Source organism: Ambystoma mexicanum, chromosome 1p (genome assembly GCF_040938575.1).
Source record: "Ambystoma mexicanum isolate Mex_15411 chromosome 1p, UKY_AmexF1_1, whole genome shotgun sequence".
In the NCBI taxonomy this organism is placed as follows: domain Eukaryota; kingdom Metazoa; phylum Chordata; class Amphibia; order Caudata; family Ambystomatidae; genus Ambystoma; species Ambystoma mexicanum.
This window is the reverse complement of record NC_090921.1, coordinates 411703179-411722754: the sequence shown is the minus strand read 5'-3', so window position 1 is coordinate 411722754 and position 19576 is coordinate 411703179. Positions and strand designations below refer to the sequence as shown.

The window sequence follows — 19576 nt, the reverse complement described above, 5'->3', positions numbered from 1 at the left end:
GCAAAACAGTAAAGACAACACACCTTCTTTTCTGTCTAAGCACAGTCTGGCGATAGTTACAGATTACGTGCATTGCTTATCAGAATGAGCGCAGTTCACAATCAATGGGAATTATCACATTACTTGAAATGACAAAGATTAATGGGTACGCTAGGCAACCGGTATACAAAACTATCAACTAAAGGATGAAGACTCCTTCACCACCAAGAGTAATTCATTTGGTGTCTACAATATGTGTCTCTCTAGGTTTTTTGGACTACAACTTCCATGATCTCTTCCCCATCACTATGCTGGCTAGGGCAGTGCAAAATATTTGGAAAGCCAAAGAAGGAACAAACAGTTCTCCCAACTAAAAAAGTATAATGCAGTTCCCGTTCCCTCTACACCATATCCCTGCCTCAACCCCCAAACCACTACACATTAAAGAGAAAGCCCACACTGTTCTATCCAAATTGCATGCTGTCTGCTCAGAACAAGGGTGTTAATCAAAGTTGCAGTTATATGGCAGTGTCCTCTTTTAAAGTGAGCAGGATTAGAGTGTGTCCCTTATTCATTGTCCTATCCAGAGGTTAATGTAGCCATGGCCCCTTGGAGCCTGGCTCGTAAGGGCTACATGCTTGTTCCCTAAGGGACCCTAGAAATAAAGATGCAGACACTAGGGCAAATAAAATACTTTATTAAATGTAGTGTGTGTTTTTCTTTATTTATTAACCTTACGCCCACCATGGGGCTGGATTGAATTTTTAGAAAAATAAAAATAAAGAAAAGAACAAGAAGAAAATAATTCCCTATGTGGGCTATTTCCTCTAGTGGGCCTCCAAGGTACCCAACCGTCCAAGAGCTGGGCATCGTGTGAGGGAGCCCCGCCAATGGTGGGCCACGGGGTCGAGCTGCATGGCTGGGGCAGCTCGGCCACCCTGGGGCTGTCGCAGGAGTTGGCCAACCCAGAGGCCAGACCAGAAGGGCCCAGCTACGTAAAGGAACAGGCAGCATGGATGGGGCTGCCCGGGATGGAGAGGAACAGCCCAGTCTGGGACGTGTGAGAGAGGGCAGCCAGAACTGGCGATTACAGTGGTGGCATTCCCATTGCAGTCGGGGTAGTGATGCGGGCTGCCCCAAAGATTATAAAGAAGCTGTGGGCCCACCCAGTAGATTAATTGAGACTGTGGGTGTAGCAGTGTACGCGGGGGGCCACCAAGCGCAGGGGGCCGACTGAAGACATTGAAAAGAGAGCGGGCTGTGCGCTGCACATGGGTGAGCCCACATAGCCGAGGTGGCCACCCTGAAAAAAGAACAGGAGGGGCCATGCCCCAGTTTCATCAAGGGCCAAGGACCCATTCAGCCAAACAGCCATCCACAGAAGGGACAGTGCCAGAGCCACCAAAAAACAGACCTTAAGGCACCCTGTTGTTACATAGTGTTTTATATGATTATATGTAGTATGTCATTGTTTATTTTTAATTATACTAGTGTATATATTTAATTATATAATAATTGTTAAGTAGTGTCAGTATTTATATACATATAATGTTAATTGGGGGAGACAAGAGTTTGGGAAAAGTTTTAAGGGAATGCTGAGTAGGTGTAAGGTTTTAAGTAGTCAAATGGGGAAGAGGGGAGGAACCCTGGCATGAGGTAGTGGGATTTTAAAGAGTTCTGCCGAGTTGTTAAATGCCACAGAGACACGAGCTTGGATATGGGCTCTCTTCTTAGTGCGGACAAGGTGCAGTTTGTCAGAGGATGCACAAGAAGCCCGCCATTTCCTCTCAGCCACCCTACACTTGCATTTAAGGGTAACTAGGTCAGAGTCGTACCAAGAGTTGCACTTGGCTTTGGGCTTCAGGTGGATCCTCATGACAGGGTCAAGAATATCAAGAGTATCAGAGATAAAGGAGTAGAGCGTGGAAAGGGCTGTGTGAGGATGTGAGTCAGCCCGAGGTGAAGGAGGGGTAGAGAACGTGGTAGCGAAAGCCTCAACTGACACACGCTTCATGGGTCGGATGACCGAGAAGGTAGGTGGAAGTATTGGAGTTTGCTTGGCCTGAGGGGTAACAAGGGAGAGATGGGAGGAGAGGAGAGAGTGATCACTCCAGGAGAGAGGAGTGGTTATAGGGATATAGAGGGGGAGGTCAGAAGAGATCAGAGCATCCAGAGTGTGTCCTGCAGAGTCGGGCCAGAGGGGAGAATAGAAAGAGAGAGTCGCAGAGGTCGCGAAAGAGTGCAGATGAGGGACACGAAGCATCCAAATGGATGTTGAAGTCTCCAAGAAGGAGGAATTGAGTGGCTGATGCGAGGAGGGAGGAGGAGAGGTCCGCCCACTCAGAGAAGAGGAGGAGATCTAACCAGGTGGCCGATATATAGTAACCACAGTAAGAGAGTGGCCAGGAGAGAGAGAGAAAGCCTACAGACAAGACATTCAAAAGAGGAGTAGGCCTGCATAGGGATGACAGACGCAGGAATCCACTTCGGGAAGATCAAGGATACACCACCTCCAGAACAGCTGGGTCTGGGCGCGGAGAGGATCTTGTAGCCATCAGGGAGGAGAGTGTCAACACTTGTGACAGAGCTGGCCATGAACCATGTTATGTTATGTTATGTTATTTTTCTTATACTGTGCCAAAGCCCATAGGCATCCAGGCGCCGAGAGACAGAAGACGGCAGCTACCAACGAAGAGAAATGTACTAGTAGAAGAGGTAAGTCTTCAAAAGTTTCCGAAACGCAAGCAAGTCCCCGGTTTTACGCAAAGTAGCTGGCAAGGCATTCCAGGCCTTGGCGCCTTGGATATGAAACGCTCTGCCAAGCCCGCGGGTTCGTTTCACGCGGTGATGGGCTAATAAGAGATCTTCAGCTGATCTGTGTCTTCTTGTGGGTTGGTAGACATTTATAACATCTTTCAGGTAGCTAGGTGCAGTCCCATAAATGCATTTATGGCAGATGGTAAGTAGCTTAAATCGAATGCGGGCCTCTACAAGGAGCCAGTGTAGTTTTATTCTGGCAGCAGTAATCGGTTCAGAGTTTTTCATCTGAAAGATGATGCGGATGGCTTTGTTTTGTACTTTCTGGAGTTCATGGAGATCAGCTTTACTAGCCCCACATAGAAGTGTGTTACAGTAATCCACACGTGGTAAAATGACAGCTCTCACAAGTTTGGTGCGGTTTTCGATGGAGACAACTGGGGCAACCTGTCTGAGGACTTTGAGATGGTAATTGGTGCTCTTTTAGATAACTGTAACGTGAGCATCACAATCTAAACTACTCTCCATGTACGTACCTAGCGTTTTAACTTTCTGCACAACTTTTATGTCACTGCCATCAATCCTAAAGCCTGAGTATGCCTGGTCCAGTTTAGTTAATGCCTGGCTGGTTCCAAAGAGCATAAGATCAGTCTTTGATGCATTTAGGCAGAGCCAATTGGTAGACATCCAACTTTTTATTAATTGATATACCATGTCCACCAAATTTTGGTCAGTATCATGATTGCCAGTGATGTCAAGGACCAATTGAAAATCATCCGCATAGTTACAGAAGAAAATCTGATAAAGTTCTGAATCATTACAGAGAGGGGGATATAAATATTAAACAATAGAGGGGAGAGACCATGTCTCCATGAAACAGAGGACATCGATGTCAAGTTCTTCCAGGAGACGGCAGATGTCAGAGGAGTGTTTGATAGCTGAGCGAGAATTGAGAGTGGCAAAATGCAGAAGGTTGCCATCGTTGAAGGACTTCCGGGGAGGGGTACAAATCGGTGGTACGCCCTGCAGAGGTGTAGAAGGAGCCCGGGGGGGTCAGAAGATAAAGGCGGAGAGGGAAAGGTAGCCAAGGAGGAGGCAGGGGGGAAAGAGGCAAGGAAGCTGAAGAAGGGAGAGACGGGACAGCAGGAGAAGAAAGGAAGTTGATGAGGCGTGGGAAGCGTCTGTCATGACCACTGTGAGGGGGCACAAGTTGTGCCACAAGCAGGCTCCCACCAGAACCCTGAGGGCCTTAAAACCACTGCAAAAGGGCTCCTGGAGCCAGTCCTGGCGCGATTGGCACCAGGCTCATATGTAGGAAGGAAGGGCTGTTCAAACTAGGTCCCATTTATGTACATGGTCCTTTAAATCCAACATGAAAGCACCCACACAGTCTGGTTCTAAGAACCAAGCCATGCGGTCTAGTGTTTTGGGTGTGGCAGGCCTGGAACTACTTTCCCTGGTACTACTTTACCTGGGCTATATAAACCACACCCTGACTGCAGAACACGCTTCGTGTTATTCTGAAACCAGCAGTGTGACGCTCACCGTGTCCAGCTCCTGGTCTTCAGCATCTTCCTGTAATCCTGCAAGAACAAGATTATTCTGTCTTACTTGAGAAAACACCATCCAGTACTCAGCATCTCAACTGGGCTGCAATCTGTGGAAACCGAGAGAAGAAGAAACATCACTCACCTGTGAGTACTAGCTTAAGGACTTCCGGCGAACTGCTACCACAGCTGCTGTTCGAACATTGCGACCTGCAATAACGAGAAAGGGAAAAACAATATTAGAACACGTGCTTCCAAAACATCAAATTCCATCAGTCTTACCTGAATTCCATCGCCCTACGCCACGCTTCAATCCGGAGCACCACAGCAACATCTGCAAAGGAAAAGAGACATATTCAGGTTCGCTTTCTATATTAAACAACCGCACAGGGCTGTACTTACCTTAACGGATTCCGGGGTCCTGTTTTTCATCGCGCTCTCATCCACTCGCAGCACCACAGCGGCCTGTGAGGAGAAAAAGAAGAAAACACAGGTTAGCTTTAAAAGACAATAAAGGTGCTGGCTTTGCGCTTTCTCTTACCTAGAAACGTGCCTCTGCATCCGGCACGCCAGCATCAAGACCTTCGCACCTGGAAAGAAGGAGATAAAGACATTAACGAATTCCCACCATAAACGGAACAAAGACTTACAATTAACAAACCTACCTGCCTACCAGCAGATTCGGGGTTACAGCAGGCCTGGGCCCAAGGAAGGCGTACTGCACCAGTGAAGCAACTCAGGCAGCTCGCCAACAAACGCCAAGTGCCCCTGCACAAGAAACGTAGGACGGATAGCTCACCCTACAGATAACTAAGATTCATTATTCAGCACTGGGCAACTACGCATCCAGGGTTCCAGATCTCAGAGCCTTCCAGATGCCCCCGGGGATTTCAGGTGAGCGTAACACGTCTGTCAAAGAGAAGGTTGGCCTGAGGACCTTGGACTATGACAGTGCCATTAAGGTAAACATTAATGATGATCTTAGAGGAGTGGAAGCGGTCCAGGAGTGCCTTCCAATGGGTGCCATCATTAATTGGTGAGGAAAAGAAAGGAGAGAGCACAGAGACCATATGAGGAGTCCAAAGGTCCGGCGAAGGAATGCCAAAGAGGATCTCGGTGAGGGTCTATCTGGAGGAAGCGCTGGAGTAGGTGTCAGCGATAGGGAGACCAGGGTTAGAGGCCAAGATATCCTTTTTGAACTTCTTCCTGCCAGACTTAGGGAGAAGGGTAGGATAGTCAATGGAGAAACAGTTAGAAAAAATGGGAGAGACCGTGAGTGCCATAGGTGTCATGGAGGAGGGGGAAGAAAAGAGAGAGTAGCGGAGGGAGGGTGGGGGATAGACAGGATGTGGGTAAAAAGCAGGAAGGGGTAGCACAGGGTATTCACTGGGCACAGCTAACTTCATGAAGGCACCAAATGGAACAAAACGGCTAACTTCAAGAAAGCAGCGAATGGTGCTAACAGCTAAGTACAAAACAGCAGCACATGTTACTAACAGCTAAGTACACAAAAACAGCAGATGTTACTAACAGCTAAGCACAAAACAGCAGCAGAAGTTACTAAATGCAGTCCAGTCACAGGCCATAAATGTGGGGGAAAGGGTGAGATGGGGTGAGGGTGGAAAAAGTCTGGGGTGTAGAATGACGAGATAGGGGTGACTTACCCATGGTTGGAGAGGTGATCGTGTCAAGGTAGATCTCGGTTCCAGGAAAAAGTTAGAGCACCATCCTCAAGGTGCATTATAAGGGTCCAGGGAGATGTCACGCACCGAACAGACAGCGGGCCTTAGGAAGTGGGCCTTACAAGAAGGGCACCGGCTAAAGCCCGCCGATCCTCGGTAGGCCAATGATACTATCTTTGCAGCCAATAGGAGTGCAAGTGGGCAGGTAGCTGAGCAATCAGCAGGCACTTCAGAGCCCAACAAAAACGGCGGCCATGATGGAAGTGCTGCGTTGAAATTAGCAGAGGCACACAGGATTCACAGGCCAAGTTGCTGCCCAGAGAGAAAAGCTGCAATGCAGTGCAGCGAAGCATGTTCAGAAATAATAAATGTTTCATTATTCAAAACACATACATTTCTATGCTTATATTTCCAAAATTTAAATTCGTTGAGTTGCTTCTAAAAATCGAGTTTCCAATTGCAAATGACTCCGGAGAGCCTCCTACCTCAGTGTCGGTGGTGATAGGAACGGCCTCCAGGAATCAAGTCAGCTGCAGTTATAAAGGAGCAGACATCCTCGTGCTCCTGATGGTCTAGATTGCTCGGAGATGTGTAAAGGGTATTGAAACGTACTTGTCTGGTAGTAACTCTGTGCTCAAAACATATTTATCTCTCTATTTTATCTAAGGCCAAACTGTAGAGGGATTGGAGATGTGGCGTTACCCTTTTGGCCTATATTTATATACATTTCCAGGAGTCTGCTCACTGAGAAAAGGTCTCAATTTGGGGCAAATGGTACATCATGTGGCGACTGATATTGCAGATGTCGATGACGAGCACTCTGCATACCACTCGATTTGCACACTATGTAACAAATTACACTATATATCAATGAACTAGATTTTTAAACCTTGATTTCTGAGACAGTCATTTAACAAGTGGCCTAAGCAGCACTGCGCAATGGTCATTGCATAGTGTTCACAATGTTGATACGATAACAGTGTCATTAAGCAGAAATAGACTTTACCTAACAAGAACAATATATTCTGATCCACATTCTATAAGCCTTCTCACTCCATGGCATCTCCCCATCCACCTGCCCCCTCAACCCTTGTTTCTGCAAAATATAGTCTAAGTGGATTCTAAATATGTTTGGGTCTACATGTAGCTGCTGTAGTAAATAGATAATCCTCTTCCCTTTCATTAGTAAATACCAATTCTCGCAACCACTCATCACTACGCGGGGTGGCATGCTTTGACTACAAGTGCTTGAGAATATATTTCTCTGCAATAGTGCACGCAATATTAAAAAAGCGTTATGCGACAACAGAGACTTTACCTACGACACCCAACAGGTACTTGAGCAGCATCAACACTGGTGGAATTTCCAATATTTTATCGACTATTGACGCAATTTTGCACCAGAAGGCTAGGATCGGGAGTCACTCCAAATACATGTGAAATGAATGAGTCTGAACCTTACCGCACTTCTCACACTTGCCACTTGCACCAGGGTAAAACGTTTGTCAATTTGGCTGGGGTGTAATGTAAGTGGTTTAACATCTTAAATTGTATCAGTTGGAGACCTGCATTCATTGAGATTGTTTTGGTAAATTGACAGCATCTACTCCATTTGTCGTCCTCCAGTATTACCTGCAGATCAGTTTCCCACTTAACTTGCATCGTGTTTCTCGACTTCTATTGAGTCTTAAGTAGGCTGTATAGTCTTGACACACTACGCCTGACCCCATTGGCAGTCACTATCACAGTAATGCAGTCATGAGTTTCCGGTTCCATCGGGAATGAGGGCCACTGTCTATGGAACGCTGTCTTCATACAATAGTATTGCAGCACTCTTGTGGGATTCCACCCTCCCCAACCTAAGGACACCAACTGCCCCTCTGGGAACATATCCCCCATAGTCAACTATTGTTGTTTGTGCCAAGATCTTTTGAGGTCACTGTCGAAAGTGGGTGAAATGTTGGGGAAACTCCCCAAAGGGACCGCCTTATTATAGGGTGTTTGATTGTCCAGCTTGCAAAATATTCTTGACCATGCATTGACCATGGTTCTAACTGGGAAAGTACAGGAGTCTATGTACCGATCATTGAAGAGGACCGATTTCAGGTCGGTAGGTGAGGCCCCATAGCGTTCCAACGGTAAATTTCCCACCTTCGGCCCCTCAGCATACCAGTGTCCAGCAATGTGGACCGGTGCGGCCAGGTAATAGAGCTCAAAATATGGGGTTGCAAGCCCCCCCTTTGCTCATACGACTAGGTTATCTTCTACCAGGAGATCCGTGCCAGCCCATCCCCTAAGATAAACAACGTCGCCAGTGATCTAATCTTGGTGAAGAAATTCCATCCAGGCCATATAGGGATATTACTAAAGAAGTAAAGCAACTTCAGGGGCACTACCATCTTCAATAGTGAGATCCACCCATATAATGAAATCAGTAGTCCAGCCCAGAGCTTCTGCTTAGCAGTCAGCTGTTGTAGATAAATCTTAGGGTTATCGCCATATAATGATTGGTGAGCCTTAGAGACGATGATTCCCAGATATCTGAAATTTAGAGGGACCCAACCAAATCCCCTGAGGCTGGCAGGCTGTCCAGTAGCTGGCGTAAGGGGGAACAGCTCAGGTTTAGTACTGTTTCATTTATAACCTCAGTACTGTGTAAATGTATTTATGTCCCCCATAATTGGTTCAAGATTCTGCTCAAGATCGCAGATGTATAGTAGTGCAGCATCAGCAAATGGTGATATCATTTGCGGAGAACATGCCATCCTGATCCCTCTATGCCCATGAGTATCCCTGATGAGTGCCGTGAGCGGCTCAATCGTTCTTGCCAACAACAGCGGGGACAGCGGCAAACCTAGCAGGTGCCCCTCCCTAATTGGAACAGGGCCCTTGCTCATTTGCTTTCAAGAGGCTCTGTATCAGCTTTTCCCAAAAAAATGATAGTGCAAATGTTATTAGTGCCCTCATGCAGTATCTACCACCAATCCTCTGCACGTCGAGCTGGATAGTTTCCCAGTTCAGATCCCATGTGCCTCTTTCTTCTCTCATCTTAGGGCAGAATAAGACCAGATGTTTCAGGGATTCTTCTTGGGAGTTACAGAGCCTACATGTATCATTTGTTTTTTTTTCCACGTCCTTCATGCCATATCTGACATCACGTGTGTCAAGATGGTTAAGTCTAAACTTCAGGAATGTTGTTCTTATATTCTTGCAAGGGAACTTCACCATATATTCAGGTATCATGTGCAGTTTTTTCACTTATATTGGAGCCTTTCTAATTTTTTGCGTTTTGAGTTCTTTTTTCAATTGTTTTGATCCAGTCTTGCTCATATAGCTTTTGTTTTTACTGCATTTGGGTTACATATTAGCCATTTCTTGTCAGTTTTCAGCTGCTCTAGTATATTTTTGCAAGCAATTTTCCATTGATTTCGGAGGCTATCCACCTCATTATCTGTGCCATTATTTAGTATTTTAAATTGAGGGATGTTGTCACCTTAAATCACCTTTCGATATAGCACCAGAGCATTCCACATCACTACCACTGTCATGGACGATTGGCTGACCTCATACCTTATACAGGATGTTGGAAAACCTTTTGGTAGATTTAGGATGCTCCTCCAGATAACATGTTTGCATTTTGTCCAGATCTCATAGTTGCAACCAAACAGCATCTCAGGTCAAGACTGGAATGATTTTGTTCCTATAGAAGCGGATGACGGGAAGCATCGAAAACTTGCCATACTTTATATGCAACCTGACCGCTTGTGCAGCCAGCTGGTTGCATTTAGATGCAATTTTCTTCACCATCGGCTCATTGTTGATATTTGAGTTTATTGTGATTCCCAAATATTTTGCTTCCTTGACCACATTTAAGGTCTCCTTTCCAAGCGTCATAATAAACTTTTTGTTCTGGTGTTCTTTTTTGTCCCTTGAAGATTTTTGAACACCAATATCTCGGATTTATTTACGTTTATCTCGAGACTATTTTTATCGATATAATTTCTCAAGGTATTGATTTTCCTTTGGAGGCCGATTGGTATCATATTAAGGAGCACAATATCATCAGCATATATCATTGTGCTGACATGAGTGCCAGTGATCTTTGGTGGAAAGGAATGTGCTTCTTCTACAGTCCTACTCACATCTGCAATGAAGAAGTTAAAGAGCGTTGCTCCCAACGGGCACCCTTGTTTCACTCCTCGTGAAGTTCTTATGGGTGCCGTTACATGACCTGTTGTATCTAGTCGGATTTGAATTGATGTCTCTGAATAAAGCGCTTTTATGCCAGAAATTAAACTCGGAGGGCAACCTTTTTTGGACATGTTTGCCCATAAGAGCTCCCGGTCCACACCATCAAAGGCGTAGGCCAAATCGATGAAGGCGACATATATCGGCGTCTTTTCCTTATTGCTTCCATTTTCAGGACATTCAGAATAAACAAGTTTAAATTGCAGCCCACACCTTTAACAAATCCAGTTTGTCTCATGTCGGCAACACCGGCTTGCTTGATCCCTGTTGTTGATTGGCCTAGTAGCTGAGTAGCAAACATTTTCCCCACTACGTCAAGAATCGATATTGGCCTATAGTTCTCTGGTTGAAGCCGTGAGCCTTTTTTGAAAAAGGGGACGATTATAGCACGTTTCCATGTTCTTGGGACTTTCCCATTGTTTAATATAATCTTGAAGAGTTGATAGCAAAAGTCTGCCCATTCTACTGTTTTTTTTTTTTTTTAAGTATAGCATTCGTCAGACCGGTGCTGGGGCTCGAGATGAGCTGAGCTTCTTGATATTGTCATAAATCTCTTCCCTCGTAATGACGATATTCCATGGTACCGTTTGTTCCTCTTGGTTGTCACAGGGCTGTTGTTTTCGGAAAAGCTTGCAGTAGTGTCTTATCCATTTTTCTTCAGTCACCACATTGCAAATGCTGGAGTTCTGGGGACATTCTATTTCATTTATTGTTGCCCGGAAATCTCTAGAATGCTTTGTGCAAGACAGATCATCATTCTTTCGGCGTCATTTTGTTTCAAGTTCATGCTACGCCATTTTAGCCAGTTTTTGTATTTCATTTTCACCTTCTTTTTTTCAGTGGTCTTTTTGTCTCTACCCAGGAGAGATTGCTCTATTTCTCTCAACATCCTACGCAGTTCTCTTTTCATGTGTGCTATGTTTGGGTCATACACATGTTTTCTCACTGCAGCTTTTTTTTTTCCTGAGTTCTGGGTTTTATATATTTCTAGTAAGACATTATGTTCTAGAACGCTACTTCCATCTTTTGTATGTTGATCTACCAGATCTTCAATCAAATTAATGATTTTCTGGCTATTTAATTTTAGTCGATTTCTTCCGGGAACAACTTCTAGTTTCTGTTCCCGCCTGGCTCTTGTTTTAGCTCTTTCATTTTCAAACAAGGTAATCAACAAATTATGATCTCTTTGTGCTGTTTTAATGACTTTCAATTCACAGATCTTAGATGTCATATTTTTTGAGGTGATCATATAGTCAAGGATAGATGTTTGCTCCTCACGTTCCCATGTTGCTTTCGGGTGAATGTCACCCATCATGTTTCTATTAAGTATATCCATGCTTCTAGCATCTAACTCTTGAAGAACCGATGTTCGTAACTTCTCATTCATTGACTTTCCTTTTTGTCTCTTTGGTTCAGATAGAAGATCCAAATTCAGATCACCACACAAAATAATACGGGCGTTCACTTCCCCAGCTGTTATGTTGTCAAGCAATTCGCATATCTGTTCGAAGAATTTCATCTTGCCTGCAGCTTTGTGCTGCCAATAGACATTCATGATGTTAATTGTTGTCATGTCTTTTTCAGCATAATCTCTCAACCCAATCGTGGTCACCTGGATATATGTGGAAGGGTTACTTGACTACAGGATTTCAAATCCACTTTGCCGTTTGATCAAGATGATCAATCCGGCCATAGGTCTACCTTTATTTTATATTATCGCGGGACTGATCGCTACTTCATATCCCTCCACAATAGGTGGATCTTTCATCCATGTCTCCAGTAGGCATATAATATCAAGCGGTAATAGAAGGTTTTGAGATTGCGATATTAAGTGCCCAAATCCTCGGGTATTCCAGCAGCCAAATACTTTCACATCATCTTTCTTTGGGTCTGGGAGTTAGCTCTCATTCTTGGCATTGAGAGAGCCAACAATCCAGCTCCAATTTTCCTTGGCCATGTTGTTAGTTTGTACGGTTTTACTCTTCGTAGCTGAGACTTTCCCTTGAGGCTGAGTTTCAATTGTGATTTTGAATGGTTTTTTCGATTCATTGAATTGCATGAATTCTTTATGTGCCGCCTCTTGTTCATCGACTTCATGATGGCTGTTTTCGATGAGCATTTGATGCTTTTATGGCAAAGATGAGTGAGTCGTTGCCGTAAAGGAAACAGACCCTCTTCTAACAGGCAGCACATCTCGAGCTCTTTCTTCAACTTTCTTTGTTGTGACCTCAGTCACATTGAATCCTAAAGGTCCTGGACATTGTCCATTATAAGGTCTCCGACAATTTTAGACTGGATGTGTAGCACTACTTGGTCCAGGGTAGAATCTTCAATGAATTCCACAGTTTTTAAGTCAGCCGTCGAGATCCTTGTCATGGTAGGAACATGGTGGAGCAATTGCAGCACATTAAACCTGTTCATGGTCAGTCCATCATTGACTAGTTTGCTTCTTTCCAGAAGTATTCGCACTGCCACATCACCGCTCCACCCTTTTTGCAAGATCTTTTCCTTATTCTGCTCATTTAGTCGTCGATAGATTCTCCAGGATTCATTATACTCAGAAATGATACGTTTTTGTTTCTTAGTCACCTGTTCAAGTGCCTTTTTCGGATAAACTTTATTCTCAGCTTCCTTTGGTTGGGCTGCATTCACTGTAAATGTTTTAGCTGTGTCTACTGACAGGAAGCCTAGTGCTTTATGCATTTCCATCTTTCTTCGATCCTCGATTGTTTTAAATTCATATAGATCGTTGGAAGAGGAAGCCTGCCCTTGTGCATCGGATCCTACATTGGAGGGTGAAGGATCAAATACCACCCTTCTCCAGACTTGTTCTTGAAGCGTGCCATCTACTGGTTTTGTTTTTATTTCAAGCTCCGCTTCAATATCTGGTGGGGATATGGTTCATTGTTTTGGACCCTTCTCTGGCGCTGCGCCTTCATCTTCTTAATGTCATATGTAGACCTATTTAAGAGGTCATCCATAGTGCCGGCGTCCTCCATCTCATCACAATCTAATTGCAGGTTTGAAGGCACACTAGCCACCGCAGTAGGAGATTTTACCTTTACCTTTTTTGCAGTCGGCATTTCTGGCATTAGAGTTCTTAAAATTTGCCATATTTTTTTCTTTTTCTTTTGCATCCAGCTGGCGCCACATTTCATTTGCTTCATTTGTTGGTTTCTCTATTACTTTTTTTTCTTTCTCAAATATAGAGTAGGTCTCTTTTACAGTCATAGTCACATCTTCGTCAACTGACAGTATCGAGTCCTTATCCTTTGTTTGGTTGTCTTCTATATCAATCACTTGGATAACCACTTCAACTTTAGACTCGGCTTTAGAACCATCTTGGGTCAGATTTTCAGACGCCCTCCTTTTAAAATCAGCAGAGGTACCCTCCATCTCTTTGGAAGTAGAGGGCACCTCCAAAGGGGCTTTTTGGGTCTCCTGACGCAGCAAGGGCTTTGTTTTCGCAGGACCAGATGTGTCAGATCCATGATCTTGACTACATCTTTGCTCTAAGGATCTCTCTTGTACTGGCATCCACCTTAGCTCTAAGTCCCTGTTCTCTTCAGACTCTTTGTCCTCGGCTCTTTGTATTTTCTTTTTAACAGAGCAATAGCCTCTTTCGCCACCTCTGCTAGTAGTCTCTTATCCTCTCCTGAGGTTTTCAGAGCATCCCTTAAGATGTTCGTAGACATCTCATCTTTATACCTATCCATTTGGGGCTGAGTTTTAAGTTCTTGCATATCCATTTCAACTTTTATCATTTTTGAGTTCACTAGCGCAATGAGAGTATTCTGATCTCTATAACTTTCATTGAACTGCTCATAAAATTTAGCCAGGGGGGCGATTGCTATTGTGGTAGCAGACATTAGAATGGGCATTAGCTCATTTATTAAGCTTTCAGTTGTTTGTTTGGTGCAATCCGATGGACACCCTCCTTTTCTTCTATTTCTCAGCTTTGTTGTTCACAGCTGCCTGGCAATCCTGTAACTATTCGAAGCTTGCGGTGAGTCACCATCAGATACATCTGTAGACGATTCTGAAGTTTCAGGATGCTTTTCTTTTCCTGTAGCAGTTCTCAACTTATTATACATAGTAGTTGATTCTCTCCTTGTGAGTCTTTTTTGGGAACAGCAGACAGAAGATGAAGGGCTTGAATCAATTCTCCTTCTTTTCTCTGGTTGCTTCCGCCCGAAGTATGGTCTGCATTTTTCATCTTCACTATTTTGATTATTCACTGCTTGAATGGTGTTACAACCAAGAGCTCCTCTCATCATTCTCTCGACCTCAGTCTGTATAGTCAGACTCATATCATTCGACACTCTCTCAATTTCTTTTGTTTTTTCGCCGCCTATACTCTGGGAGGCGAGCCCTTCCATATTTGTATTTATTTGTTTGTTCATCTGTATCAGCTCAAGTAGGAGGCGATCAGCAACCACCACAGAGTTTCTCTGTTCATTTCGATCCATGCTCTTGTTGTTCAATAAGCTCTGTTTTCTAACTCGCTACAAAATGAGTGCAGCATTTTAAAGTCTCCATCAGCTGGACTATAATTTGTAGTAGGAGGACCGAGTTCATTGGAGATTTCCTCAGTTGTGTTAATCCCTCTCTTTTCGGTAGGTTCCTCAATGCCTTCCTTAAATACTGCATCCTCCTCATTATCATAATCGTCTCTATTACTATAGGTAAACCTTGAGGGATTATTCGATCCTTTTAGTCCAAAAGTGGTTGTACCTAATTTGCCAAGTGGCAACTTGGGTGAGCCTGGTGGCTCTGGTTGTTGTCCCTCTGTGTTGCCGATGACAAACTCACTATGCGGGTTGCTTCCTGGAGTGTTAACACTATTAGCCACGCTGCCCGCTTCAAGCCGACTTTGATTGTTCTCAGTGGGCGTATCCTCGGTACATTTAAGCATATCTAGCTTGTTGATACCACCAGCATAGGTGCAGAGCTGTTCTCCCAGTATAGCTGACAATGTTCAGCTTGTTTTTGGTGCCGGCGAAGTGTCTAAGCGCCTTTCGCTTTCATTATTACTTTCATTATCATTGTCATTCTCAGTCCGAGTGGTTTCAGCGGGTGCCACTTGAAATACTTGTTTAACCGGACCCACTAGCTCAACTGCAAGCCCGCCCACAGCAATGTGAATGTCAATCAGCTCACTCTCACTCCCGCATGCTCGATCACTTACTTTCAAGCTTGTTTCCACAGGGCAGCGTGGCCACGTTGATTCCCTTGATTGTCTCGGATGCCCAGTTGGGAGAGCCCCCACCGATGCTGACGCCGGAGCAGAGTCACAGCGCCTCAGCTGTGCTCGCGTCAGTGGTTGCTTTTGTGGCTCCATTTTACGAGTTCCTTAGTTCCTCAGTTCCTCCCGGGCAGGGTTTTGGAGAAAGGAGGAGGGGGAGGAAGAGGAGGGGCCACTCGCCACCCATATCACACGGAACACACAGAACACTCTGTCTCACTCTGCGACACTCCACCTCCTCAATCAGTGGCAATGAAAATGAAAGAAAGGCTCCTCCAGCAATCCACAAACTCCAAAGTATCAGACACACAGACCACTCCGTCCCACTCCGATGTCATTTATATCTATTTCTTTCACCAATACAGTACCATCCTGTTCTCTATTCCCAGTGATAGGCTATCTAAAGCCTTCCGCCCTTGCTATTTTATCAAGCAGCCTGCCTGCCTTTTCTCCTTCCCCGTAGCCCCTGGCCCTAACAGGCTTGAACATGTATAGTATTTCCCGGTCAGCCAGTTCCCGGAACTGTCTCGGATCTGTTCCAACACCGGAGCACTGCATGTTCTACCATGTTCATTCTCCAGCTCTCTTAACTGGTTGTCAACCCCTTTTAATTCCTGCCTAAGGCCCTTGAGAGTACCAGTTGATATAGATAGAAGTACACCTCTCATCCATACGGTAAACACCTCCCATAACGTGGAACATATGTGCAAATGTGTTCCGCGTTATGGGAGGCATTTAAGGTATGGATGAGAGGTGTACTTCTATCTATATCAACTGGTACTCTCAAAGGCCTTAGGCAGGAATTAAAAGGGGTTGAGGACCAGTTAAGGTAACCTATCATTCATTGCAAAAAATTCAGCGTTATAAATATGCAGCATTTCCACCAAATTCGCATCCTTAAGCATGGTTGGGGCCATTTTCCATAGAGGCAGTGACCTGGGTCAATGAAAAAACAAAAAAGTCAGTGCCACAGGAGAATGGTCTGATAGCGTTTGTGGGTAAATGCGACAGCGTTGCACCCCTGACATCAGTTCAGAATCTAGTAACCAAAAATCTGTGTGTGACCCAGAATCGTGGACAAATGATCAATAGGTATATTCTGTAGTATTTGGGTTTAATACCCACCACACGTCAGCCAGGAGATAGTATAACATCACCTGAGGAAGTGTCTGTGCTGCTCTGGTCAAGACCCGAGGGGCACTGGATGTTCTCTCTAATTAATTATCTAGAATTGAAATCTGCCTCCCCCAAATTATTCGTGCCCCATCACAATATTCCAGTGTGTCTGAAATCTGTTGGTAGAATGCATGGTCATCTGCATTTGAACCGTATGTATTAACCAATATGATCGTGCTGCTGACCAAAGCGTCTCAGAAGGTAATATATCGACCTTTCAGGTCCACACTACTCCTGGACACCTGGAAGCCCAAAGAGTGATGAATGAGCGTAAGGACACCCGCTGACTGAGAGGAATAATTTGTGTAAACCCATAAGGGGCCCCATCTGCTCGCAAATGTATTGTGAACCCTCCCCAGGGCATGTTTCTCCTTGAGTATTTTCGGCTGTGTCTCTGAATATGCATCCAACCCTGCACTCATAACACCACTCAATTGCTCATGTTCAGCTGCCTTCCGCCTGACTAATATGTTTTTTCATAATGTCTAATGTCATATTTGAACATTAACCACTTTCGTGCTGAAGTGAAACTGGCCTTATTTAGGAGAACTACACTGCCAGACGCTGCTCCACAATTTAAAATACTTAGCAAACCTGGAAATGCGAACCCAGACTGTCTGTTAGCTTTATGGTTTAAGAAATGTGAAGAGCTTCTGACCATGTATGAGACCAACATCAAAACGCTGCAGGACAATCCGCTTTTGGTAAAGAAAAAGATCTGGGAATTAGATTGGATCCAAACCAGCGAAGACCGAAGGTTTTCCAAAACAATGAGGGACGCTCCTAGTGAAGCAAGAGCGTTCAACAAACTGCAAAATTATGTGGTTTTATTCCCAGACAACAGGAGGAGAGCCACATACATGAGATTCCGCCTAAATCTGATTAGAACTAAAGATCGAACAAAGAACTGGGCTGGAAAGGACAAGTCCAATATCATATGTAGGTTTTGTAAAGCCTGCGACGAAACACTTAAACATCTGGTCTTATTCTGCCCCTTCTTTAGATCTCTAAGAACTAAACATCTTGGTCAAATGTTAAATGAATATCCACTGAGGAATGCCGAAGAATGGTGGCAGCAGATGTTCATGGGTTCAAACACAAAACTGACAAGGGTGTTAACCCTGTTTTTGCATGAGATTGAAAGGAGCCTTGAGATATCTGACACCGAAGCACAAGGACATTAGGGTAGTGTCTAACATGGCTTAGTCATCACACGAAGCAATTTAATCACACCCTGACAAGGCTCCTTTGGCACTAAAGACACAAACCCTGTCAAAAGGATGGAACTTTATCTCATGCTTATGTTTTGTTTTGTTTTGTTTTGTATTGGGTCTGGACTAATTTGATGTGTTTTAAAGGTTTGTACAAACCAATAAAAAATAAAATAATAATAAATAAAAAAAAAGAAACTGCTTTATTAGAGGGTGCTGTGAGGACCTGGCCATCCGCATCCTGGGCAACCGAGAGGGTTAGCTGAGGCAATAGACAGCCCCATCTTGGGAAATTCAAAGCTTGGGCCATTAAGCTGAACATTAGAAGTGCTCAATAAATGCTGTCTTGGAACCTATACACCATACAGTTGAATAATTTCACAAATTTGTATCTCGAATGATCAGTGTTTTCCTATTGCTGTAACCTTTTTTTCTTCTATGTTTGCAGCTTTTGAAGCCACACGGTTCTACAACGTAAGTGAGCACAGTCCATTGGCTAGAGAACTCTGCGATGGAATAACATGCAATGAAGTGGAAAGCTCCACTAACCAGTGGACTGGTAAGAGAAAAAGATGACAACTATATATGAATGCCAGTAATAAGGAAAGACTGCAAACCATTAAGGGTATTGCATTCAAAATGTATTTTATAATTGGGTTTGAAAAATGTTTAAGAATGGCATTATCTGAGTTTTTACTACCTCCTCCTCCCACTTACTAATTAGTATTTAGGGTTCTCTTTGCATCATTTCTATTCCCATCTTTTCCTATGCTACATGCCGACAATGGAAATAAGTAAAATATTAAACTTGATGAAACTTGCGTCTTAATTGTTCTAACCATGCAACTGTCCCAACTTTGATTGAAGCCAAAAATTCCACGTTTTTTGGAATAAGAAAATAATGCTTGTAGTCAGTGTTAACTAGAAGGCATATATACAAACACACCCCTTCCATGAATCTTGAACTTCTCTACCATTTGGGTGGGACATCAGGGTTGAGCAATTTCTAGTCAAACAGCATGTCAATGATCCCGAGAATCCTCATCTTATCTGTGACATAAAGGAGGCACTGAGTTTGCAGATGAGTATTGAGGATGAGGTTTATGTAGTATTTAGTCTTCACATTATTTGTGAATTCAGTAAAGTTTTTAAGCCAAGAGTTTAACTGTTGATGGACATGTCCTTTCCTGGTTTTGTTCAGGATGCCACAAGTTTACAGACAAGGCCAACCATCAGGTTTGCATGAAAGAGGTTTGTTTGCAAACAGTGCCATCATCTGTATAAACAGTTAATCTTTGATTTTAGGGCTCGGCATATGGATCACAAGAAGCCCTCATTGCTGAAAGATATTCTGTCAATGTATCATTTATAGGAAACAGTTTTTTGGCATCAGAACTCTTTTCTAAATACATCTTAATGCACAAAGCATCTTCAAACCGATTAAGGGTTTTGGACTGTAATTGATTATCAATGTTTTACAGCATCAGACTGTGAGAGATTCACAAGATGAAGATAACAAGTAGTGGGTCTGGTTCTGATAACAGAACCAGGTTTTTATTTTCAAGTGGATCTACAGCACCAGATTGTACAGAAATCTGTCAAATTGTCTTCTTGTGAGCGTGTCAGAGTATTTTTGAGTATCTGTGTGTAGGTACATCTATCTAAAAGATCTGCTTAAAGTTATGCTTATAGTGCAACCATCGGGTTGGACCCAGCTTAACACACAATGTA

The 19576-nt window shown here is 43.9% G+C and overlaps 1 protein-coding gene across 2 annotated transcripts in view; it reads left to right on the top strand.

Annotated features, from left to right (window-relative positions):
- CPAMD8 (C3 and PZP like alpha-2-macroglobulin domain containing 8) overlaps positions 1-19576 on the top strand; it is a 1947746-nt gene that overhangs the window by 1754121 nt on the left and 174049 nt on the right. For both annotated transcript variants that reach the window (XM_069649211.1, XM_069649210.1), the window contains exon 39: positions 18294-18404. In XM_069649211.1, coding sequence (XP_069505312.1) covers positions 18294-18404 — 111 coding nt within the window. The remainder of the gene's footprint in view (positions 1-18293; positions 18405-19576) is intronic.